This window comes from Punica granatum, chromosome 4 (assembly GCF_007655135.1).
Source record: "Punica granatum isolate Tunisia-2019 chromosome 4, ASM765513v2, whole genome shotgun sequence".
Taxonomy (NCBI): domain Eukaryota; kingdom Viridiplantae; phylum Streptophyta; class Magnoliopsida; order Myrtales; family Lythraceae; genus Punica; species Punica granatum.
The window spans coordinates 1,374,661-1,398,011 of record NC_045130.1 but is presented as its reverse complement, the minus strand read 5'-3'; the positions used below and the strand labels follow the sequence as shown (position 1 = coordinate 1,398,011).

General features: G+C 40.5%; 4 protein-coding genes across 8 annotated transcripts; 3 read left to right on the top strand and 1 right to left on the bottom strand.

Moving 5' to 3' along the window:
• The first annotated feature begins 346 nt into the window (after positions 1 to 346).
• Positions 347 to 1,559, top strand: LOC116202692. Of its 2 annotated transcripts, none has more exons than XR_004156132.1 (3): positions 347 to 824; positions 909 to 989; positions 1,302 to 1,559. XR_004156132.1 is itself a non-coding variant. In XM_031534296.1 (3 exons), exons 1-3 carry the CDS (start codon positions 429 to 431, stop codon positions 1,417 to 1,419), a joined length of 366 nt encoding a protein of 121 aa, XP_031390156.1. In that variant the 5' UTR covers positions 351 to 428; the 3' UTR covers positions 1,420 to 1,559. The 2 variants fall into 2 exon arrangements, 1 of the variants encoding a protein (XP_031390156.1); XM_031534296.1 differs by having other exon boundaries at positions 351 to 595.
• Positions 1,560 to 4,674: 3,115 nt separating this feature from the next.
• LOC116203509 (dynamin-related protein 1E-like) lies at positions 4,675 to 8,894 on the top strand. 2 transcript variants are annotated; one of them, XM_031535257.1, is made up of 15 exons: positions 4,675 to 5,018; positions 5,196 to 5,259; positions 5,345 to 5,452; positions 5,641 to 5,742; positions 5,914 to 5,964; positions 6,097 to 6,158; positions 6,422 to 6,512; positions 6,576 to 6,640; positions 6,800 to 6,994; positions 7,082 to 7,201; positions 7,294 to 7,364; positions 7,504 to 7,669; positions 7,981 to 8,031; positions 8,114 to 8,482; positions 8,578 to 8,894. In XM_031535257.1, the coding sequence occupies exons 1-15, from the start codon at positions 4,872 to 4,874 to the stop codon at positions 8,710 to 8,712; spliced, it is 1,797 nt and encodes a 598-aa protein (XP_031391117.1). In that variant the 5' UTR covers positions 4,675 to 4,871; the 3' UTR covers positions 8,713 to 8,894. The 2 variants fall into 2 exon arrangements, with proteins under 2 accessions (XP_031391117.1, XP_031391116.1); XM_031535256.1 differs by having other exon boundaries at positions 4,676 to 5,018; positions 7,444 to 7,669.
• Positions 8,895 to 9,837: 943 nt separating this feature from the next.
• On the top strand, positions 9,838 to 11,488 carry LOC116203511 (expansin-like B1). 2 transcript variants are annotated; one of them, XM_031535260.1, is made up of 5 exons: positions 9,838 to 10,223; positions 10,330 to 10,436; positions 10,552 to 10,733; positions 10,821 to 10,953; positions 11,043 to 11,488. In XM_031535260.1, exons 1-5 carry the CDS (start codon positions 10,079 to 10,081, stop codon positions 11,235 to 11,237), a joined length of 762 nt encoding a protein of 253 aa, XP_031391120.1. In that variant the 5' UTR covers positions 9,838 to 10,078; the 3' UTR covers positions 11,238 to 11,488. The 2 variants fall into 2 exon arrangements, with proteins under 2 accessions (XP_031391120.1, XP_031391119.1); XM_031535259.1 differs by having other exon boundaries at positions 9,841 to 10,223; positions 11,037 to 11,488.
• Positions 11,489 to 11,545: 57 nt separating this feature from the next.
• LOC116203510 (BUD13 homolog) lies at positions 11,546 to 15,172 on the bottom strand. Of its 2 annotated transcripts, XR_004156263.1 has the most exons (10): positions 15,014 to 15,172; positions 14,399 to 14,639; positions 13,335 to 14,289; positions 13,129 to 13,196; positions 12,971 to 13,026; positions 12,707 to 12,810; positions 12,541 to 12,613; positions 12,274 to 12,454; positions 11,987 to 12,161; positions 11,546 to 11,878 (listed from the first exon to the last, which is right to left on the bottom strand). XR_004156263.1 is itself a non-coding variant. In XM_031535258.1 (9 exons), the coding sequence occupies exons 2-9, from the start codon at positions 14,613 to 14,615 to the stop codon at positions 12,076 to 12,078; spliced, it is 1,740 nt and encodes a 579-aa protein (XP_031391118.1). In that variant the 5' UTR covers positions 14,616 to 14,639; positions 15,014 to 15,172; the 3' UTR covers positions 11,546 to 12,075. The 2 variants fall into 2 exon arrangements, 1 of the variants encoding a protein (XP_031391118.1); XM_031535258.1 differs by having other exon boundaries at positions 11,546 to 12,161.
• Between the last annotated feature and the right edge of the window lie 8,179 nt (positions 15,173 to 23,351).

Genomic DNA, 23,351 nt, shown 5'->3' with positions numbered 1-23,351 from the left:
TTTTTTTCCTATTTTCCTTGAAAGGCTTTTTAACTTGGTCCCCAACCAAAGATTAGAAGGCCTCACTTAATTTGTCTGGCTCAAAAAATGAAAAAACAAAAAAAATAAAAAATAAAGGGCCTTTCGGTTACAATATGGGCCTCCCTTAGATGGGCCAGTGAGGGAATCCCAGCATCTGGGCCAACGCCCAATGCCCAAAATTGGAGAGAGAAACACAAGTCGCTGTCTGGCTGTGCGGTTTAAGCAACGACAGCAAAAGGACAAGTGTCAACTAAAGGTTGAGCACGCGTGTCACAGGCGGAGCAAAGAGCGGACGCAGATGAAGCCGCCACCGACACCAATGTTAATAGAAGTAGTAATCATGGTACGAGTGGAAATGACACCGAGAATTAGCTGAGACTGACAGAGAGAGGGCCAGAGAATCAAATATGTCGGCGTCGAACATAGACGCGCGCGACAAGATGAGGGCCAAAGACATCAACACTGCCTTGGCCCGAGGCGACCGCCCCCCCCGCCCCGCCCCGCCCCCGAGCCCGACACCGTTTCCAGAGCCCTTCCTCCCACCGCCGTCGACAATGACCCGGCCAAGCCCAAGGTACAAACTAAGACGAAACGACCCTCTTCCCGCGTGCATGTCGCATAGAGTTCAGTTCAGTAGCTGGTCTGTCAGTGCATGCGACTCGTTTCCTAATAAAGTCTTAACGGAATGACTGCGAGTGCGTGGTTTGGCATGGAACCCTTATGCTGGCGGAGGACTCGAAGACCGCGTCCGCCGATACGCATCTCCTGCGCCACTGCTACGCTAGTTACCTTGAGTATCACAAGTCTGTGTAACTTTTGCTAAGAAGTTTTCTTAGTTTTTTCAGCGATACAATCAATTAAAATTGTGCAATGCGCCGAACATGCAGGTGCATTAACGAGAAGGTTGAGGATTCGCGGAATGCAAGAAACTCGCAAAGCATTGCCAGTCACCATGCCCTTCCGAATGGGTAAGCAAAATTAACTACGATCAACCAATATGACTTAGTTCAAGCGGTTCAGGTTCGAGTCCTTAATGCAGAAAATTCACCTCATGCTGAAAGAGTTTTACCTAACTCTTAGTAGTCTTAGTGGATAGATCATGCTTGACTGGATTAATTGAGAATTGAATTTCCGGATATTATGGTTCATACTGAAAAAATTAACAACCACCACTTATCCCAAAAAAAACAACATTTTTCTTCCATGGTCTTAAGTTTTCTCTTGTGGATGTTTGTATTTGGTTGCTGAGAGACTCAATGCTTCTGCCATTCAATTTACAGATTTGGGACGAACAAAGAGCTCGAGGAACATTCCCAAGTCCGATGTGAAGGAGACCTGGGAAATTTTGCATTTCCCTCAAACTTCAATCGATTTCCGAGTAATTTAAATTATAAATAGAAATCAGTAGAAAGAGATGTCAAAGGTTGAACATTTGTTATCACTACTGCTCCATGTCCTTTGATTGAATCTCCACTTTCATCTGTGATAATGTAAGGCTAGCTCTTGGTGAATTCTACTTTCTGCTTTATTGTTGGTAAGATGCATGAACATTCGAAACATCCGGATAGGTGCTACTCAGAAATCCTATATATCCTCTAGCTAGTCCCCGTGATATATGACTACTTAATGACTCACACCTCGCTAGCTCGAGTCACCTTAGACAGTTTAATACTGTAGATTCATAATGCTAATGAATGAACACCAGACATGAAGTTAATCTGTTTTCGGATGGTCATAGGCTCGGAAGATCAAACAAGGGGACAGTGATTGAAGAGGGTAATCAGCTCATATGGAGTTCTGCTTTCAGGCATAGGGAAAGTGTGACCGGAGAGAACAATTTGGCTTTTCTTTATGTACTAATGAGTTCCTATTTCCTGCAAACTGCTGAAGCCAGGAAGCTTCCTTCTCTTCCCACTCTTTTTAGCCTCTAACATGAATACCTTATGTCGTATCGAGAATTAGTGAAGACCGAGAATTGGTCGAGTGCATGTTATGTACCCGATAAGTTTCTTCCCCCACTCGAGATTCAACCGGAGAAGAAAATGCAGCGATATGTTCGACCTTCTGCGCCACTCGTTCTCTTGTTCTGCTGTTGCTGCTTCTTTGCTCTCATGTTTTCTTGGACAATGAGGAGAAGCAGTCTACCTTACGAACCCGACAACATCAATGGACGCTAGTTTGAACTCTCTCTGACTTGCAATTATGCCTTTTGTTCAGCTTCCCTTGGCCGGATCCCAGTCGCGCACACCACGAACTCCTGGGCCTAGCAATCATCTCGATGGAACTTGCACCGCAGAACGCAACAAACACAATCTCCACCATCAAAGCCCTCTTGGAAGACAAGTCCCTCATCTTCGAGTGACGGCTTACTTTCTTGGCATGGAGATCAGGCAGGCTCCTTATGAGATATTCATCTGTCAGAGAAAGTATTTACAAAAGATTCTGAAGAGATTTAATATGGAGGAGTGCAAAAGTGTAAAGACTCCCATGTATGATAAAGAGAAGTTGTAAAAAGAAGATGAGACAGAGCCAGCTGATGCAGCACAGTACAGGAGTTTGGTTGGTTGCCTCATGTATTTAACAGAAACCAGACCATACATTATTTATGTTGTGACTCTTTTGTCGAGGTTCCTAAACTGTGCTAAGAATCTCACAAGATAGCTGCAAAGAGAGTTTTGAGATATCTTAAAGGGACATCTTCATTTGGGATAAAGTTCAAGAAGAGCAAGGAGTTCAAGCTATTTGGCTTCTCTGACAGTGATTGGGCAGGCTGTGAAGAAGATATAAAGAATACTTTTGGATATTGTTTCACTTGGGATCAGCTTTTTTCTCTTGGTGTTCTAAAAAGCAGGAGATAATCGCTCGGCTCATTGTTGAAACAAAGTTTATAGCAGCAACAACAGCTGCAAATCAAGCACTCTGACTGAGGAAGGTGATGCAGGATCTGAATCTAAGTTCAAGAGCTTTAGTAGCTCTTGTATGAATGAAAAGTAGAAGTTTGCTTTCCCTTATCTGCACTATCTCTTCCCGGTGCGATCTTAGCTTTATTTTTGTGAGGATTACAAAGAGAGTTTGGTTGTTTTTAGCAATACAAAACTGACATAAGCCACCATCTGTAACTTCTTGGGCCTCCTCTACCAGCACCATCACCTGCTGGAATAGATCACTCATGGAGGATCAGATATATAATCATAAAGGATGAATGAAAAAAAAATGATGATTATGATTCACTGACCTATGGAAGTAGGCTATTGTTCGGCTTCTCGAGCTACGTCCATGGACGTCCAAAGATTTAGGATCGGAGTAAAAATCAATCAGAAACAGACCCGAGATCAGCATTTATACTTGGCTAGTGGATAAAACGATATCTTGTCCAACTTGTCTTGTAACTTTTTGATGAATGTCACCGTCTGTCTTTTTGACCGCCGTTGGAGTTGCCGTTCGAGTCAAGGTTGGTGGGCAAATGGCAAAAATTGCTCCTTTCTACCAGTAAAGATGAAAACGGCAATGAGTTTGGAAAATATTCGCATTCTTTTTTTGGTGTAAACCTCGGTATCCGGAAATTCAATTGGTTCCAACTAATTCAATCGAATCGATTCGACCCATTAAATGAGTAAAACTCTCTTAGCAAATATTTTCTCCATTTGCGTTTAGTTAGTTTAAATTCAACTATATGCATTCTTTGCTCCGCTCCTCTCCAAGTGTTCCATCAACCACCATAATAATTCCACTGAAAATATGGTTTTAGAAGTTGGCTATCATTACAGCATTAGAACATGTGATCTAAGGAACGTTTACACCCATGGTGAAACATAATATAGTCTTTTATAAGACGAGGAAGGACGACAGTGATTACCCAAGAGTTAGTCCATATTCATGGTTGCCGGTTGGACCGAAAACCACAACTTCAGGCGTATAACTCAATCAGACCTGGGCCTAGAAAGCCCAGTGCAAATAGCAGGCCCATGCGCCAATTTCCCTTGCCTCAGAAAAAATTGAAGGCAGTTTAATTTTATAAAATGACTTTATTCAACTTATTTACAATTTAATAATACAATTATTATTATTATTTTCAATAAATTTAACTATTCAATTCAATTTTTAATACTAAATTCTCTCAACTATTTATTACTTTTTTCAGAATTCAACAATATAATCATTATTTTCTCTCAACTATTTATTACTTTTTCACACATTTTCTCATAATTCAACAATACAATCATTATAAACCAATTAAAATCAAAACTTAACTTTATTCGATTTTAAAATCAACCACAACCTAATTAATTAAATCCGTTGAAGAAAAAGACAAAGCGGATAAAGGAAAGAAAGGGAAAAAAAAGATGATGTTTTTTTTGGCAGTTTCGATTTGACTCCGGTTTGAAAACGGTCCAACCGCAGTGGCCCACTCAAATTTTAAAATAGAGCTCACGTGGCGCCGGTTTTTTGAATCCCTCACCCGCAGAGCGGTGTGGTCTACGCACATGCTCCCCGGCGTACCTAAGCCCATGGCAATCGCGTTGCTCATTTTGAAGGGCGAGTTTAGACCAGGCGCAGGAAGATGCTTCGGGGAAGCAGCCAAGCATATGTCCTCCGTCACCATCAACCTTGTGCCCCCACCCCGAATATATCTCCCATTAATTAATTAATCCCCAGGAAAAAGTTTCTCCAGTGAAAATCAGCGATCGAAAATAGCTTTCCAACTGCTTCTTCCTCCTCTTCTCCTTCTCCATCTTCTCCTCCTAGCTGTCTCCATCGCCACTCTCTGCTTTCTCTCTGCCTTCGCTGTCCGTTCCAAGTCCTGCTCGAAGTCCAAAGCCAGCTGCGGTGGCACTGGCGGCGCTCGTGAAATGACGGCCACCATGGAGAGCTTGATCGGGCTGGTGAACAGAATCCAGAGAGCTTGCACTGTCCTCGGAGACTACGGCGGCGACGCCGCCGCCTCCCTGCCTACTCTCTGGGAGGCTCTCCCGTCCGTCGTGGTTGTCGGCGGTCAGGTGCTGTGAATAGTACGGATGTGTAACTTAACTGTAGTAGCACTCTTTTGCATGTGGAGCTTTATGCTTCAGCTGCTGTCCCTCTTCTTCATAGCTGTTGCATTTCGTAACTCGCTCACTCGAGCAGATGAATGTATGATTGTATTGATTCGTTGAATGTCTTTGTGTGAACGGTAGAGTTCTGGTAAATCGTCGGTGTTGGAGAGCATTGTCGGCCGTGATTTTCTGCCCAGGGGATCAGGTTTGGAGGAGCATGGCTTAGATTATTATCTTCGTTTCCTGTTTGGCGCAGTAGACTTTGGCTGATTTTCTTGACCGGCGTGTAGGGATTGTGACCAGGCGACCTTTGGTTCTCCAACTCCACAAAACAGAGCCAGGGCAACAAGATTATGCTGAATTTTTGCACCTGCCAAGGAAAAAATTCACAGACTTTGGTATGCCACAAAACAGAAGTCTATTGCTGCTTCATATTTAGTTAAAGGTTGGCCATATTGATGGCAACTTATATGATTACGTAGTCTTAAGCAAGAAAAAAGATTTGAGTTGCTTTATGAACTGGTTGATTTTGAGACTCTCTCCATTTGTTTGGTATAAATAAAACTCCTCTGTTGTTACTATGCAGCTCTGGTTCGTGATGAAATTCAGGCTGAAACCGATAGAGTGACTGGGAAAACAAAGCAGATTTCTCCGGTCCCTATCCATCTTAGTATCTCTTCTCCTAATGGTAACTGCTTTATAATTCAAGCTTGGTTCTATAGGGTATGAATCTGTTTTCTGTTTACATTTTTTGCCTTGCTAACATTACATTTTCCATGGATGACTTCTCAAACCCTCATTGTCCTTCAAATGTGCATTTTAAATTTTGGCCTGTCTGATGATTTTCTGTTATTGGCAGTTGTCAACTTAACTTTGACAGACTTGCCTGGTTTGACCAAGGTTGCTGTTGGTAAGATTCATCATTATTTTGCAATTTGTCGATGCTTGGTACTATATCTTTCTTAAAAGCGATATTATTGTTGTATAAATTGATACTATGCATTATTATTGTAGTCCAATTTTTGATACTTTGTGCTGGCAGAGGGACAACCAGAGAGTATTGTCATAGACATTGAAAACATGGTTCGTTCTTATGTTGAAAAGGTAAGAATGCTATTCTACACATAATCGATGAGCAATTGATTGATTCATGAAGGTCTTATTCTGAGAAATATTTCACCCACATAATACAACTTATGAAAATGGTTTGCGCTGAAATATGGTCTTCCCCTTCTTCTCTTCTTCTTTAACTGATTGAAGCAAAACCATAGCTTAGTCCACCTATCAAGATTTGCAAGTCGTTCCTTTCAAGTTCTTTTTCCTCTTCATAGAGTTAAACTACATATCTTTGTTTCTCATGGTGATAGCCTAACTGTATCATCTTGGCAATAACTCCGGCAAATCAAGATATAGCAACATCTGATTCTATCAAGCTTGCCAGAGATGTAGATCCTACAGGTACAACCTGAATAGTTAATTTGCAATCATATGGCCTATTATAACTCTTTTTCGTATCGATAGGTGAAAGGACATTTGGAGTGTTGACGAAGCTTGATCTGATGGACAAGGGCACAAATGCAATAGAGGTAAGTTTTACCTTCAAATTTATCGCTTTGTAATGTAAGGTCTTAATATTTGAGAATTTGGTTGGTGTACAGCTGTTATATTCTATCAAGATATGTAAGGTATGGGACCCAGACATCCAATACCATTTTCTTAAAACTTTTGCCATTTCTCTATAAAAGGTTCTTGAAGGAAGATCCTATCGGCTTCAACACCCTTGGGTTGGGATTGTGAACCGTTCCCAAGCTGATATAAATAGGAATGTTGACATGATTGCTGCTCGTCGGAAGGAAAGGGAGTTCTTTGCTACAAGTCCTGATTATGGACACCTGGCCAGTAAAATGGGTTCCGAATACCTTGCAAAACTTCTTTCTAATGTAATTGCATTCACATTCAATATTAACCTTTGGGTTCTTTGTAACCTCGGGAAATCTCCTTACATGAACTATTAATCATGGTTTCAGCATTTGGAATCAATTATTAGAGCTCAACTACCAGGCATAACATCTCTGATAAACAAAACCATCGATGAGCTTGAAAGAGAGTTGGATCACTTGGGCAGACCTGTTGGTGTTGATGCTGGGGTGAGATCTTTCGAAATATTTATGAGTACTCTTTACTATGTGAACTTGGTCAAAATAATGTCTAGGCTGATAGACTTACTCGTGTTACTTAGGCCCAGTTGTACACAATCTTAGAGTTATGCCGTGCATTTGATCGGATATTCAAGGAACACTTGGACGGGGGGTGAGGTTTCTTTTATCACCTTGCTTACATGTGTATCCAAACTGCTCTTTGCCGCCAATATATAGTTCCTATGCTTCAGGAGACCTGGTGGTGCTCGTATATATGGAGTTTTTGACAATCAACTCCCTGCTGCTTTAAGGAAGCTTCCCTTTGATCGCCATCTCTCCCTTCAGAATGTGAGAAAAGTGGTTTCAGAGGCAGATGGTTATCAGCCCCATCTAATAGCTCCAGAGCAAGGTTACCGAAGACTGATTGATAGTTCACTCAATTATTTCAGAGGCCCAGCTGAAGCATCAGTCGATGCTGTGAGTTTACTTGCTCTTTATTTTTGCCCTCTATGGTCATCTCCATGCATGGACATTAAATCATGATAGCTGGTAAGAAATGATGCCATGAGAGTTTCCATAGAAAGGGAAATTCATAGAAAAGTTACTAGTAATGAAATAGAAGTAGGTAAATATGCACTAAAATTATCTCTTATGAGTTCACCGAATTGCTTGAGATTCAAAAATGTATCAACCTACTTTATTCTGAAACTTCATTTGCTTCCTAAAGGAGCAAAAAAAGAGTATATGTTCAACCCTCTTTTATCCTTCCACTGCATCTGTTGTTGCAGGTTCACTTCCTGCTGAAGGAGCTCGTCAGAAGGTCAATCTCGGAAACTCGGGTACACTACAATTTCCAATTTAATACTCCTTGCCATGTTAAAGTAACGGCTTTCTTTTGACCATGTAACTTTAATGGTTCAGGAATTGAAGCGCTTCCCAACTCTTCAAGCTGAGATTGCGGCAGCGGCCAATGAAGCGCTGGAGAGGTTCCGTGAAGACAGCAACAGGACGACCTTACGACTTGTGGACATGGAATCCTCGTATCTGACTGCTGATTTCTTCCGAAGACTTCCACAGGAGAAGGAGAAGGGAGGGAACCCAGTTGCCACTGCTGGAGATCGATACTCCGAGGGTCACTATCGTAGGATCGGATCAAATGTTTCATCTTACATAGGAATGGTGTCTGGGACACTTCGGAACACAATCCCGAAGTCAGTGGTTCATTGTCAAGTCAGAGAAGCAAAGCAAGCTTTACTAGATCACTTCTATGTTCAAGTGGGGCAGAAGGAGGTACGCAACACCCAAGTCAATACGTTCATAAGAAGCATTTTAAGGCTCCTATAGTAGTGATTGCTGATGATGGATTTCTCTCATGTTTCTCGTAGGGCAAGGAGCTTGCGGAGTTGTTGGATGAAGATCCTGCCCTGATGGAGAGGAGGCAGCAGTGCACTAGGAGGCTCGAGTTGTACAAATCTGCTCGGGATGAGATCGACTCAGTCTCGTGGGTGAGAGAAGTATAAGGCGTTAAATGTTTAGGAGCAGTTGCTGTGTTCGATGTGTTTATATAGGGAAGTAGTGTTGTTCGTGTTGTGCTGCTTCTTGCTTTTCCTTTCTTTCTGAGAATGTCTGTATCCAAAGGGCCGGGAAACAGGTTTAAGATCAATGCTAAGTTTTGTTATATGAATGCCATGTTTAATTTGCCTGTGGAAGCACAAATTCAAACTAAATAGTTGGGGCTTAGCGACGCGATTAGGCCTTGTTGGATTGAACTGCAAGATAATTGGACCATTTTGTTGCAAGAATCAGCTCGACATGCGTTTGTAATGGAGTGAGTCAACGCACGTCCTCCACCATTAATGTGGTCTGCATTTTGACGTATATAGATGATTTTCACAACGAGGTTGATTCTACCATCAGCTTCTTTGACAGACTAAATTTGACAACACTAGGGACGGTTGGGTCTAAAACCTCCTTTGTGGTTCCCATATCATGGCTGATGTGATCCAATGCTCAATGGATTGTCAATGAACAGGATGTCAATAGCCTGATTTCGTGCTGACTGGGGGGACACTGCGGAATCAAATGTTTGCCGGGGGAGTCATCCTGGAGGTCAAGGTTGTACATATGAGACTCAGAATGGGAAAAGGTTGAAATTCCAAACAGCAAGTGCAAGATCACCTAACTCACTGTGCTGGTATTTTCCATGTTAAGAACGTTGTCAAAATTTCCGTTTCCGTCCTAGTTGGGTAAGTCAGAAGTCGATATCGCTAACAGTTGGACCGAACAGCAGAAGCTGCGGTACAGTTAACAGCCTAAACAGAATCTAGGCCATATCTAAAGAAGCCACGCCTCAGAAAATCGAATGTCTACCTCTCACCGGCTGCCTACTTCCACTAGGTTGCTGACTAATGACAGGACGGAGCTCTCGGCGACTCAGCAGGCATTTCAGTGGTTTCTGCTGCCTGCGGACGGATGAAGAATACCCGGCATTCGACTGTTTTATTGGAAAATCTCCGAACTGTGATATCCGGCCTTTTTTCTGTGCGTGCATAAAGTCAAGTACTTTCATAACTAGGAAAAGAACACTTGCACGAAGAGAAAAGCACTGTTCGATATATATGATAATATAACAAATTTTCAGTTAGGGTCAGAGGGCAGTTTTCTACATTCTCGAGTAATGGCCATGTCAAAGTCTAATAACGTAGCTGAGTAAACCCGTAGTCGAATGCATTTGTCCAAATTAGATGAATCACAAATTTTCAAAGTTGGATATGATTACCTGGGCAAGGCGAGTTCGCTATAAATTCTCGAGATGTCAAAACTTCATGCACTATCACCTTGGCGTTCTTCACCTGCGACTTGTTCCTCCTACTTGGTCTTTTACAAATGGCTCTAAAGCTTCACTCGCTTTTCGCCCTCTCGACGGCCCTAATTCTCATACAAGCACCAGCAGAGGCTGCCACTTGCACCGGCTGCTTCGTGCAATCTCGAGCTACCTACTATCCAAACTCCGATGAGCAAGGAACAGATAGTAAGCGACTCAAAACAGTATCAAGAAACAAAGCATATCTCTAGTACATGTTGCAGATGCTACTGACAATTGCAACATCGAGTGACTATTTTTGATTTGATTGCAGCTGGTGCTTGTGGGTTTGGTTCTTTTGGAGCAAACATCAATGGCGGTGATGTATCTGCTGCATGGGACCTATATAGAGATGGACTCGGTTGCGGCGCTTGCTACCAGGTGAGCAACACTCCATCACGAATCACATACACAACACTCTGCTTAATTGCTTTTAGGGTACATTAAAGAAGGCTTCGCCGATTGTAAAGAGGATGTCTTTGTTGGATTCTTCAAGGTGAGATGCACAGACAGCAACTACTGCTCGGACAAGGGGGTGACGGTAGTTATAACTGACCAAGGCTCAGGTGATAGCACAGACTTCATCTTAAGCAGGCGAGCATTTGGACGCATGGCTCAAACCACGGATAAAGCCTCATCTTTGTTCACCATCGGTGTGATTGGAATCGAATACAGACGGTAAGAGCAACAGGCACAATATCTGCAACACCGCATACAGTAAAATGTTATGCTAACCGAGGAACGTCCGCCCTCTCTGTCTCTCAGAGTTTCATGCAGCTACCCAAAAAAGAACATAACAATCAAGATCGATGAGAGCAGCAGCTACCCTCATTATCTCGGCTTTGTCATATGGTATCAACAGGGAGACAAGGACATCACCGCCGTGCAGCTGTGTGAGGTAATCTGCCGCTCTTACTCAACATGAACTGAGATTTATGACCTCAGGGCTGCACTAACTTAGCATCATATGCGATTATGCACACGCAGAGTTTCACTTGCAAGCTTTTGGAGCGGTCCCATGGAGCCGTGTGGACAACTACCTCGCCGCCCAGCGGGCCCCTGTCAGTGAGGATGTTGCTGAGTGGGGACGGTGGGGATGAAACATGGCTAGTTCCTGTTAACGACATTCCGGAGGGATGGAAAGGTGGAGAAACATATGATACCGGCGTGCAAGTGAACTAGAGAGCGAGGGCAACTCGTTGCACCTTCATTCTTTCATAGGATGTTCCATTTACGATTGAAATAAGGTCCTCCTCATCGCTGGTTTCCATAGATTTCTTTCTTTTCATTTGTTAAAAGACAATCTCGTTAAAGACAACAGATTGTCTTGAACGAGAGAGATCTGTTGTGATCGATAGGATTTCGATAGGTACTTTGCCAGAATCCCAATAATAATGTAATTTTCTTCTGTTCAAAAAGTCGTTAAAGAATCATTGAATCTTTCCATAATATGATCAGAACATTTCCGGTTTATCCATCAAAACCGCTAATAAATGTTAACATAATTATGCTTGGATAAGATGAACGATTTATAAGACATGATTAGACCTGAAATATCTGACTCAAACCCGACTAAGTTCGCTGAGAGTACGGAAACCAACCAAACCAGATGCTATACGGCCTCTACTGCTTATTGTAGAGCCTGTACATATGTCCAAGACTCTGAAGACGTCCCATACCCAGTCGTTCGGGCTAACTCGGTCCTAGCAGCATCGAACTCTACTCTGGACTTTCAAATAGGGTTTAAGTGCGCTGTCCACATGCTTTCAAATCTCGCTGAATCCCACAGTAGCAGCAAAAGACATGTATCACAGTATTACTCTCTGCATCGAAGAGAAAAATAAATATTTTCGTCACCCAATCTACTCCTGAGCAATGCAAGTTCAGCAGATCCATTGAGCGGAATTTCAGCAGTACAGATAATAGCTCACAACTCCAGCAGACAAAGGTTTGCACTAAAACAGCGCCATTCCTTCAGCTTCAATCTTTCCTTCCAGCTCCGGGTTACAAGGGGAAACAATTACATGTCAGACACGGACCAAAGGTAAGCTTCTCTTTCAGTGGCTCGTTTCTCATTCATTCTCTTGAACATTGCATTCTCGAAACCTGCGAAAGCCGAAGAATGCCACTCTGGGTAAGTTTCTGAGACAGGGAAAAAGGTTACTGTTCGAATAATTCACAGTATGGCGTGTCTAAGGGAGCAAGAAAAGTCACAAACCGCTGCTACGATCAACCCCATCCCAGTGTCTTCCTGGTCTTATGCCGTATCGATTTGGTGCAGAAGCGCAGCCCCTCCTTATCCAGCTGTGACTGGGAATCTCTTGAGGAACTATGAACCCTGATTCCTTCATCTTCTCGTTGTCCCCAAAATCCGGAAGGACTGGGTCTGAAGCTTTTCTCTACAAGGTGTAAAGTCAGTTTAGTCAATTAATGCAGATCAGCTGCAAGATTCTCAACAACCAAATAAGCAAACATGAGCAATTACCTTCACCAAGTGTGCCATTGGATCTCCCCATCTCACTCTATCCTTCAGCACTTTATCAAGTTCTGGATCATCTCTGCAGATACCAAAAGCAGATGGAACGCCAGTTTTTATTCAAAGCCAAACGAAATGATGTTAAGAATCCCCTATCCGTGAAAAGTAGCCTCACCTAGTCCTGGCAAATGGTTTTTCTTTCTCAAGTTCTAGCTCCCGTAGTCTCTCTTCAGCCTCCCTTTTCTGAGCCAAGCCTTTGCCCCATTCCAATTTCTTCTCCTGCCAAGACAACAAATCCGATTTCATCCAAAATGAAAAGAATTTGGGAATACAGTTGAAGTAAGATATTGTAATAAAGAGTGATGCCACCACACTAAAACTATTATCTCCAAAGACTAAATATGTCACGAGCAACCCAATTTTGGATTTTCTTAAGTACCTTGGGCTTCTCTTCCTCCTTGGATTTCAACAGCTCCTCTTTTGATAACCGTCTTCCTGCATAAACAAAATCATGTAAAGAAAAGCTACACTTTTGCATCTTCTGAAGTTTAATAACACACTTATAATCCCAAAAAGAAATCCAGAATGTAAAGGTACCTGTTAATTTGTCCCGATATACAGGCTCGGCACCTTTGCCTGTCAGAGAAGGATCCAAAGCTTGGAACCTGCACACATTAAAATTCCATATTTATGTGAGCGCACACGGGGCAACGCGACACGAAGAGATAGAGACTCATACGTATGTGCATGTTTTGTGCGAGCGCCCAAACGGACATCAAAAGAGAAAGGGAGTACTCAGTTACCTCAATTGCTCGTCTGCTTTAGTTTTAGCTATCTCTTTGCTAGTGTCCTCGGCCAAAATTAAACCACCTCTCCTCCACTCTTTCGAGTCTATCAGATCTGAATCCTTCCTGTTTTTCCTTGGCGGAGAAAGATCAGAAACTGAAGATGCAAGTGGAATATCAGCTCTATCTTCCCTCCTCCCCCTTCTTGGAGGTGAAAGGTCTATGTTATCAAAACTACGACGACCCCTTCGAGGGGGGGAGAGATCAGAAGATTCCAGTCTTCGAGACTGAGGTCGTCTGGGTGGTGAAATATCAGGTGATAGAGGATGGCCATTTTTCTTTTGCTGCCGCACAGGTGATAAGTCATCATGTTCCCGGCCAAAATCTGCATGGATCCTGCTTGGCTCAGGAGATGGTTTGTCATTACGAACCCTGTGTCTGCGAGGTGGGGACATATCACCAGCTGGACCAGATTCACGAACTGCAGCAATTCGAGAATGAGGCCTCCTTGGTGGAGAGGCATCAGGTGATAGAGTAGTCTCAGTTTTCCTCCGCTGCCGTGGAGGTGACAGGTCATCCTCTTCCTTTCCAAGATCTGAGCGCATCCTGTTCGGCTTGGGCGATGGTGTGTCATTGCGCGTCCTGCGCCTGCGAGGTGGGGACACATCACCATCTGGTGCGGATTCTGAATTCAGTCCATGGGACTGTCTGGGTTCAGGCGATGGAGTATCCTGGCGTCTCTGAGCAGATCTAAGTTCTGGTTCCGGTGAGGGGGTGTCATTCCGGGCCCTACGTCTTTGGGGCGGGGAGATGTCAGGGTTCTGATCGATCGTATCTGGATGATCTGTCGATAGTGACACCCAACCACTTCCATCCTCAGCTATGGAATGATAAGGACGCCTGGACCTGAGTTGCTCCAGCCTCTTCATTCTCTTAACTTCGATATCTTCATCAATCTGGGGCTTCGCTTCATCTAAAGAACAACCCACATGTCCACAATACAATGTCAATCAGACATCGAGGATTCTACATGATCTAGAATAAGATGAATCGAGAAAAACAGAAAATGGTTAGAACTTTACCAGCTGAATCCTCATCATTCTCTTCTTCGAGGTTTATTGGCTTCTGCCAGATGGGATCCTCGTCAACGACTAAGATAGCACCAGCACCAGCTGTTTCTGCTCCGCCCTTCTTCTTCGTCTTCTTTTTCTTCTTCTTCTTTTCCTCCTCCACACCGCTGCTTTCGTAACGCTTAAGGTACTCCTTGAGGGACTTTGATCCTGAAGTTGAAGCAGCCATCGTCTTTTAAGCAGAACCGAACTCCTGATTTCACAAGGTCAAAGCAAATTCACTAACCCAAAGTGATACCAAGATATGATTCTTATTTGCCTTTGCTTATCCACTGCGACTAACCAACCCAAAAGCAGCTGCAAATTCAGATAATCGGACGCATTCTTCCATTACTTTTGAGAAGATGACCTAGTTAAGGAGATTGACAAGCTAAAACAATTGAAGGAAAAAAAACTGACACAGATACAAGAAATTGAACAATTCTAGACCAAAATCGGTAAAGCTTCATCGTTTGTAGAGTTATCAGAAACCTCGAACTCCGTAGAAGTGTGTGAACTATCAATTAACCCCGAGCTGAATCCTAAAATCGAAGCGAGCCAAGGTCAACGGAGAGGATAATCACTTACCAGGAACACTGTGGTTCAGTGAATGCGTCGGCTCCGATGGAATTGACCGGAATCGCAAAGAAAAATAGCCGAGACGAAAGGCGGGGAAGAGCCGCCACGGAGACGAGAAAGACCGCCTTACGAGCACCGGGAGCTTTGCAGAAGTGAGGACTGGTTGGCGAAAATAAGAAGAGTTGAGGGACTGAAGTATAACATGAGTAGATTCGTTGATGGGCTTTATTTAATTGGACCGGGTCCGCAGGCCCAATTCGCAGTATGGATCTTCTATGGTTTTGGGCCCATAATGTTGATTATGATTTGGTGATTACAATTGATTATAGCGTTCAGGGAAGGTCTAACATGCAATCAATTTAAAAGTGGTTGTACTTTAAAAGTGGTTGTACTATACAAGCAAGTAATTACCAAAATTTGTAGTAAAATAGCTTAATTTTAAATTAATTACATGTATTTCTAATAAATTACACGTAATCCGAAAAATTAATCGAGGTAAATTACATAGATTCACAAACAAATTACTTATATTTATTATATAGAGTTTGAAGAATTATTTTACTTACATTGTTTAGTAAATTACAAAGATTTTGAGGGAACTTTACTTGAACTTTTAATAAAATACTTGAATGCACTATGTCACCACTTTTGGTTATTGCACCGTAGAATTTCTCGTGAATTCATGTCTTTGTCAGGAAGATTCATGGTGCACTCAACGTTTAATTGATGGTAGAGTTCATAAATTAGTCGGGAAGGTTTATGGTGCAACAATCAAATTAAATTACTTTATTATATATATATATATATATATATATAAGGTGTAACTTTATTTGTTGATTGCACCCTCAAATCTCCTATTTCGATTCTAGCCAGGCTATCAAAATTGACTTGTCATTTCCTTTGCGATTCGACCTCTCGGCAGGCCAAAAGCGAGTCATGAGGCAGTCCATGAGTGCTCTGCCTAGGCGTGACTCGAGGATTTTCTTGGCTTGGTCTGTTCGTTTTCTTATTTTCCCTTTACTAGAGAGTAATTCGATTCGACGGATGATAAGTAGAGAATTAATTACGTGCCTATGAGATTCGGATTCGGATTTGGATTTGTCTGTTGTATAATAATATGCTGAGGCCTAATCTGAGCATAATCCATCCAGATAGTTTCCATCTTTCTTTTCAAACTGTATAATAGATGAAGAACTATGCATGGAATTGACGTCGATCTTATTCTTCTCTCCCTCTCGAAGTGATTGTTGTGATTAATTGTTCAGAAGCACTGGTGATGGTGCGAAATGCATTCTATAGTTAAACGACCCCACAGAATCGGTTTCAGTAAGCAATTATAGCTCAAGCTGGCGGTATAGTCGGAACCATCCCCTCCTTACTGTCGGGGCAAGTGCAGATATTGTCCAGACACAGCGCAGTCCCGACTTTGCAATAATGTCGCTTGCAATCTGCAATCGATAAACACGATAATTCCGGAATCGCTGCGTTCCTCAAAAAGCAACGGCACAACCCCCGCTGGCACCGAAGTTGCCTGTCCCTGCAGTAGCCTATCGGGCAATCTGCGGATGATTTGCAGGACTTTCCAAGAGCTTGCGCTGGGATGCCATGCATGCATGCACAGGCCAAAAAGAAGACATTGCGTCAGATCAAATCAAAATAATTGTTTCGTGATGAAAAGATCATATAATTACAGCATGCACGCTTAAATATCGTTGGTTCAGACTGTGAAAGAGATCGTGGATGCATGAGATGAGAGTGCTTACACGACAAAAGGACCAGAAGAATCAGGCCGAGGATCAGCTTAGCGAATGACGAGGACTTCTCCATTAATCCTTCTGATCTTGTGATATTGTGAGGTTTGCTGCAAATGATTAATCTTCGTTCGGAGAACTTTTGATGTGCTTAATCTCCCGCGACGTGAAGCGTATTTATATATCCATGTGGGGGTAAATGATTAAATACTCGATAATAATGCAATTTCCATAAACATTGAGAGGAGAAAAACTGGGATAATTGTTATGACTTATTTTCCATCTTTAGCGGTTTAGCCAGATGCAAATGGAAAGAAATTACATTCACAAATTAATATTGTTTGTGAGATTTATAGCTCGTTTGGTTTCAAAGTGTGAACTTTAATTTAATTCTACCCATAACAAAACAAAATAACTCATATAAAGTTAAAGGGTGGACCCCATTTATATCACTCTTTTTTTTTTCACAACAAAACAAAATAACTCATACAAAGTCAAATGATGTGCCCATACATAATCATTTATACCACTCTTTTTCAAAATCAAAATCTGATTTTAAAATCCTACTTTGAAATTAAACACAGCATTATACTGGCATCTATATACAATAAATAAAAGCTATGACGAATATCCAAATTATGTCACGTGGGACAAAAAAGACTTTACATTAGGTGACTCTGCCTATCCCAATCAATTGATGAAAAACTTAATATAATTATGATACGTTGCAAATTATTAAATATATTAAAGTATATACTATCCGAGAGGTTGTAAGGTTTAACTAATTTAGTTGAGATGACCTTTCGGATTTTCTTTTTTAATTTATAAACGTCGATCGTATAGAAATTACATAGGGAATTTGATAAATGTGCAAGAAGTATGCAACAAGCTTTCTCAAAATTAGAAGAGTTAATCAACGAGGAATATAAAAGGTTGAGCAAATTAGTAACACAAAAAAAAGGTTGAGAAAATTAATAATTAACAAAGATTTTAACTATAATGAATACCAAACCGTGATGCTCAAACCTTTTCATACATGGAAAATTAATATAATTTCGCCAACTGATTTTCTTTTTCTAGTTTTAAGTTTTTTTTTTTGTTTGTATCTTGATTTCTGAAAGTCCAACGAATAACAGCTAATCGAGTTCGAGCATGGTTGGCCCTTTAAGAGGTAAAGTCCTCTCAATCAATAATTTTTTTCCAATCACACAAAACTTGAACTCAATAGTTACTTAAGAGGAATAAGTGCCGAATCATTTGAAATCAACCATTATAGTCAATTTTTAATTTTTTTTGTTCTAATCGGGGCACGTCGAACTAATAAGTAATAAAGGAATAAGTAAGGGACATAAACAGGTATGAGAGTTTCCGATGATAACCCAAAACTCCTTGATTTCATATAGGAGTGTGTATTGCTACATTATGCACCTTACTCAATGGAATTTGACTTTCGAAAATTGGAGAAGATATATATATATAAACAAAAAACAAAAACAAAAGCTTGTGCCAAAGCAACTTACAAATCCAACTTCGCACGGGGAGTTTTTTTTTTTTTTTTTGGGGGCCACTGTCAATGTCTTTTTTACATGCGATAACGACTAGTAACATAGCAAATAAAATCGAAGAATCTGAATACGAGCCAAGATTAATTGGCATAGAATTGATATATCAGTGTACAGAGAGCCCCTGCCGTCCCGATAGATAAACTGAGAACATCGAGATCTGATCAAGAGATGGGGAAAAGGAGTCGAGGGACTGCTTTGTAAAGTTCTTAGCTTCATTAATGGGCTTTTATTTAATTGGACTTGGTCTATAGGCCGCAGGCCCAAGGCGTCGCGCGGACTCTCCCCTTTTTTTGGGATAAGAATGACAAATGATTTTACTTAATAATGGAGATCATGCTGGACTCTGAGTTTCTGGTAAGGTTCGGATCACGCTCGTCGGATCAAATATGAATTGAATCTAGGATCAAACTCGGCTTGCCAGTCTCATTTTCTTCCCGTCGTGACGTAATTGTAAACTACAAGCGAGTTGTGCTGTCATTTACTTTTTCCTTCTTTTAAGAAAGTAATTTGATTCGAGTGCTAATGAGTAGAGGAGTGAGTACCAATAATGGGATATTGGATCTCTCTGTTGTATAATAGACGCTTAGACCTCGCTCGCGTATAGTCCAATGGTTCCCGACTCGTTCCAAATTAAAATAGTTCAAACACTACTTGACGGAATCAGAAAAAGAGAAGTGCATGACTGCTATCTGTTGATATAATAACTTTTGTTAATATATCACGCGGTAAATTTGATACTGAATTTATTCTTCTCTCCCTCTCAAAGTGATTATATTGTTCTCTGACTGTTCAAATGCACGCAGTGCAGTTCCACGACCCTAGCAGGTTGGCTTGCAGTCGGCAATATTAGTATAACAACATCACATTATAATGCGCCCGGGGCCGGAAAGCAAGCACATTCTCCCAGCTCACACACCGGAACCCCGGCTCTGCAAGTGATGAGTCCTTCGCATTCTTTAGCCGAACTGCAGAATACAGTTGGAAGCATTGCGCTGATCTTGTCGCCACAACCGCAATGCCCATCCATACACATTGGAAGCCCAACTCTGCAAGTGTGACTTTTGCAATCTGCATTTGAGGTACAACTCTCGTTCGGGACCGCTTGTGCTGCGCAGGCAAAAACTTAGAGGCCTTAATTATCAGTTGATCCATGAGACGATTAATATAATAATTATATTGAATAAACATCGATCGATGCCTTGAGCCATAAATTAAGAACTGCATGCACGTACGTCATAATCTTCCGTGAGAGAAGGCTCAAAAGAATGAGGCCAAACAATCAGCTTACAGGACGGTCTCCTCCATATTATCTTCTTAATAATGAACTATGTTTACCGAGAAATTGCCTCTTCGTTTCGGAAATCGTTGTGCTTAATGTATGAGACATCACGCATCCTATATATATATATATATATATATATATATGCGTGTGCGGATAGGTAATACAACCCTGAATAATAATATCTGTAATTTGTTCACCCAAAAATAATAATACTGTAATTTCCATAAACATATCATAACTAGACACATATAATTAATGACTTAGTTTCCATCTATAACCAAAACCGAATCCAGCGAGTAAGGAAATAATTAATTACATGTACATATTAATTCTACTCTACATTAGAATACATCTCAATTGACGTTGACTTTTGAATACTAGAAAAAAAAAAAATATATATATATATATATATATATATATATATATATATATATACCCTTTATATAAAAGGAAAAAAATCTAAAAAAGGGATAACAGTACAAAGGGTCTAACTATTTCAGCAAATTGAAAATTTATTTTAATATTTCAATGCGTCTCTCATATATTATTTACTTTTGTTGAACCTTGTCGGTCAAATTCAGATATTTATGGCTTGTTTGGTTTGCAAATATGATTTTAAAATCACAACTTCAACCTAATTCTATCAATAACAAAACAAAATAACTCATATAAAGTCAAAAAGTGAGCCACATTTATACCGTTTTTTTTTTCCACAACAAAATAAAATAACTAATATAAAGTCAAAGGGTGAACTTCATTTATACAATTCTTTTTCAAAATCAAAACCTGATTTTAAAATCCTATTTTGAAATCAAACGCAACATTAATGGCCAAGATGGGTCACATTTTGGACAATATTGACGTTTTTTGAGATTATCGTCGATAGTATACTATTTCCGAACACATTTTTCACAATTCCCAGTTTTCAATGATAAAGTCTATGATCGGTCTCATTATCACATATAATAATGTTGTGCAGTTCCAATTTTTGAAATATTCAAAATTATCATGTTGTTATAATTTAGTGAAAATAACACCCGTACAACCTAAACTTTGACCGTTTTCTTTCTTTAAAAAATTTATGAAATATCCCAACGTTTAGTTTTGTTTCAAATCTATCATGCTATCAATTTTCAGTTCAAATTTGACTAAAATTCTGACTTGATACGTTATCTAGGGCCCACATTACTATATCATAAATATTTTTATATACATTTAATTCAAAAAATGCAAAAAAAAAAAATTTCTCTATTTGCCGGCGATCGATTTGCAGGACTTTCCAAGAGCTTCCGCTGCCGTGCCATGCATGCGTGCGTAGGCAAAAAAGAAAACATTACATCAGATCAAATCAAATTATTTGGTTCATGATGAAAAGATCATATAATTACTGCGCACTTAAATATCGTTGGTTCGGACTCTAAAAGAGATCGTGGATGCATAGATGAGATAAGAGTGCTTACACAACAAAAGTACCAGAAGTATCAGGCCGATCGGCTTAGCGAACGACGAGGACTTCTCCATTGATCCTTCTCTTGTTTGTGAGCTGCTTGTGGGTTTGCTGCAAATGGTTAATCTTCGTTCGGATAACTTTTGTTGTGCTTAATCTCCCGTGACGTGAAGCGTATTTATATATCCATTTGTGGGTAAATGATTTAACACCCCATAATAATGACATTTTCTTAAACAGCGAGAGAAGAAAATCTGGGATATCAATAGTTATGATTTATTTTTCATCTATATCCAGAAGCAAATCATATATATACATATATAAAGAAATTACATTCCACAAATTAATATTGTTTGTGAGATTCATATATACTTGCATTACTATAATGGCGATACCTTTTCATACATGGAAATTTATCACAATTTCCGCCAAACTGATTTTCTTTATTAGATTTTTACCATAACGAAGGCATGTATGCCTAATAAAGGAATAAATCTTTATAAATCTTTAAGATGTTTGATTTTACTTAAACTTTAATAGCCCGTTTGGATTTAGAGTTAAAGTTACTTTGATTTTGATTTTGATTTTGAATTTGATTTTGATAGTGGAAAAGGACAAATGAGAATTGATTATAAATTTGACTTGAGAAACGTGTGTTTTTGTTATGTAGTGTGTTGAGTTAAAGTTAAAGTTAAAATTTTTGAATTGAAAAATATGTATTTTTATTGTGTAGTATGTTGAGTTAAAAGTTAAAATCATTGAACTCGGAATCCAAACGGGGTATTAGTAATTTATTACTTGGTTGTAGGCAAGGTGTAAATATTTTTGTTGATTGCACCATAAAGTTTCCAATAAATTTCAATCGATGTTGGATTGATCCGAATGAAATATAGCCATGCTCTCAAAACTGACTTGCCATTTGCCTTTTTCATAGAATTTCTATAGGTCTCAGCTCCCCTTTTATAATCTCTGATTGAACCAATCGGGTATCCGGACTAATTTGATTTGATTGTCTTGGTTGATAATCGTTGGTTTGAACCGATCAACGAAATCTGGTTGCTTGATTTGACTATTCAAGGATTGGGTTTGTTTAGGAATTGGTTTGATTGATTAGATCTAGAGTTTTGACCCTTGAAGGGTTCTTGCGCCGAGTATCGGTTCAAGATACCTCTTGACTCTACTCCTTTGTTTCTGCACAGTAGCAGCTTTATATGGTTTGCAACTTGATTCGGCTTCCCAATTTTATCTGGGACCATATAGAATCTAGTTCTAAGAGGTTGAAAACAAATATACAGCAATTAGAAAGATCTCTTCAACTGTATATGTACCCATTATTTGTGTTTCGTCACTTTGCTTTTTCTTTTGTAGTGATTTCGGTGATCTGTTATATTTTTCTGTCCATATAATCTTCTCTTGAACGTTTTACCATTTAATCGTTTTTATTATCAATGGACAATCATTAATTGTTGAGCAAAAAAATAAAAATCACTTGCCATTTCCTTTCGGGTTCGAACTAGTGGCAGGCTATATAAGCAGAGTTGTGGCGGGGCTCTGACTACGCCAAACTCGACGGCTTACTAGGCTCGATTTGTTCGTTCTCTTTTATCTCCTTTGCTGGATAGTAATTCAATTCAAGAGACAAAATAGCTAGAGAAACACGTGCCGGCAGGATTTGGATTTGGATATGGATTTCCATGCTATTGTATAATAAACGCCAAGGTCGTTTAACTAGGACATAATCATCCATCCAGATAGTTGCCAACTTCTTTTCAAATTATATAATAGATAGATGAAGAACTATGTCGACAAAATTGAAAAGCGTTACTGGTGCTTATTGATACGAGTTTGTGTTCGGAAACATATCAAATTGAATTCTCGAAGTGATTGTTCTGATTGTTCAGTTGCATTCGCAAATGCCGGAAAGACACAATCCCATTCCGCGACGCTTGCAGAAATCCTTGCAGTCTGCATTCAATTTACAAGGTGGTGGGCAAGTGCACTTCCCTTTCAAACACACCACGGGCCCTAATTTGCTGCAAACGACATCCTTACACTGTGCACCAGAAGAACACGAGACCTCCTGAACCACTGCCGCAACGTCGGGGCAAGTGCAGCTCCCGTCCATACACGTCGGTAGCCCGAATTTGCAAACAAGGTCCTTGCACTGTGCACTCGAATTACATTTTTACGGAACCACTGCCTTGCTCAAAAGGCAAGTGCACTGCCCCTGCTGGCACGCAGGTTTCCCTTCCCTGCAGGAGTAGTGTTTCTTCTCGCATTCTGCCGTCGACGTGCAGGACTG

Bases quoted from the DNA above. Each gene is read 5' to 3' on its own strand.
- LOC116202692 (XM_031534296.1), top strand. From the start codon at position 429: ATGTCGGCGTCGAACATAGACGCGCGCGACAAGATGAGGGCCAAAGAC. The intron at 596-908 runs GTACAAACTAAG...CCGAACATGCAG, and splicing joins ATGACCCGGCCAAGCCCAAG to GTGCATTAACGAGAAGGTTG. The intron at 990-1,301 runs GTAAGCAAAATT...TTCAATTTACAG, and splicing joins CACCATGCCCTTCCGAATGG to ATTTGGGACGAACAAAGAGC.
- LOC116203509 (XM_031535256.1), top strand. From the start codon at position 4,872: ATGACGGCCACCATGGAGAGCTTGATCGGGCTGGTGAACAGAATCCAG. The intron at 5,743-5,913 runs GTAACTGCTTTA...TGTTATTGGCAG, and splicing joins TAGTATCTCTTCTCCTAATG to TTGTCAACTTAACTTTGACA. The intron at 5,965-6,096 runs GTAAGATTCATC...TTGTGCTGGCAG, and splicing joins TTTGACCAAGGTTGCTGTTG to AGGGACAACCAGAGAGTATT.
- LOC116203511 (XM_031535259.1), top strand. From the start codon at position 10,079: ATGGCTCTAAAGCTTCACTCGCTTTTCGCCCTCTCGACGGCCCTAATT. The intron at 10,734-10,820 runs GTAAGAGCAACA...TCTGTCTCTCAG, and splicing joins ATTGGAATCGAATACAGACG to AGTTTCATGCAGCTACCCAA. The intron at 10,954-11,036 runs GTAATCTGCCGC...GCGATTATGCAC, and splicing joins CCGCCGTGCAGCTGTGTGAG to ACGCAGAGTTTCACTTGCAA.
- LOC116203510 (XM_031535258.1), bottom strand. From the start codon at position 14,615: ATGGCTGCTTCAACTTCAGGATCAAAGTCCCTCAAGGAGTACCTTAAG. The intron at 12,811-12,970 runs GTACTTAAGAAA...TTGTCTTGGCAG, and splicing joins AGGAGGAAGAGAAGCCCAAG to GAGAAGAAATTGGAATGGGG. The intron at 12,455-12,540 runs GTAATTGCTCAT...TACACCTTGTAG, and splicing joins CAATGGCACACTTGGTGAAG to AGAAAAGCTTCAGACCCAGT.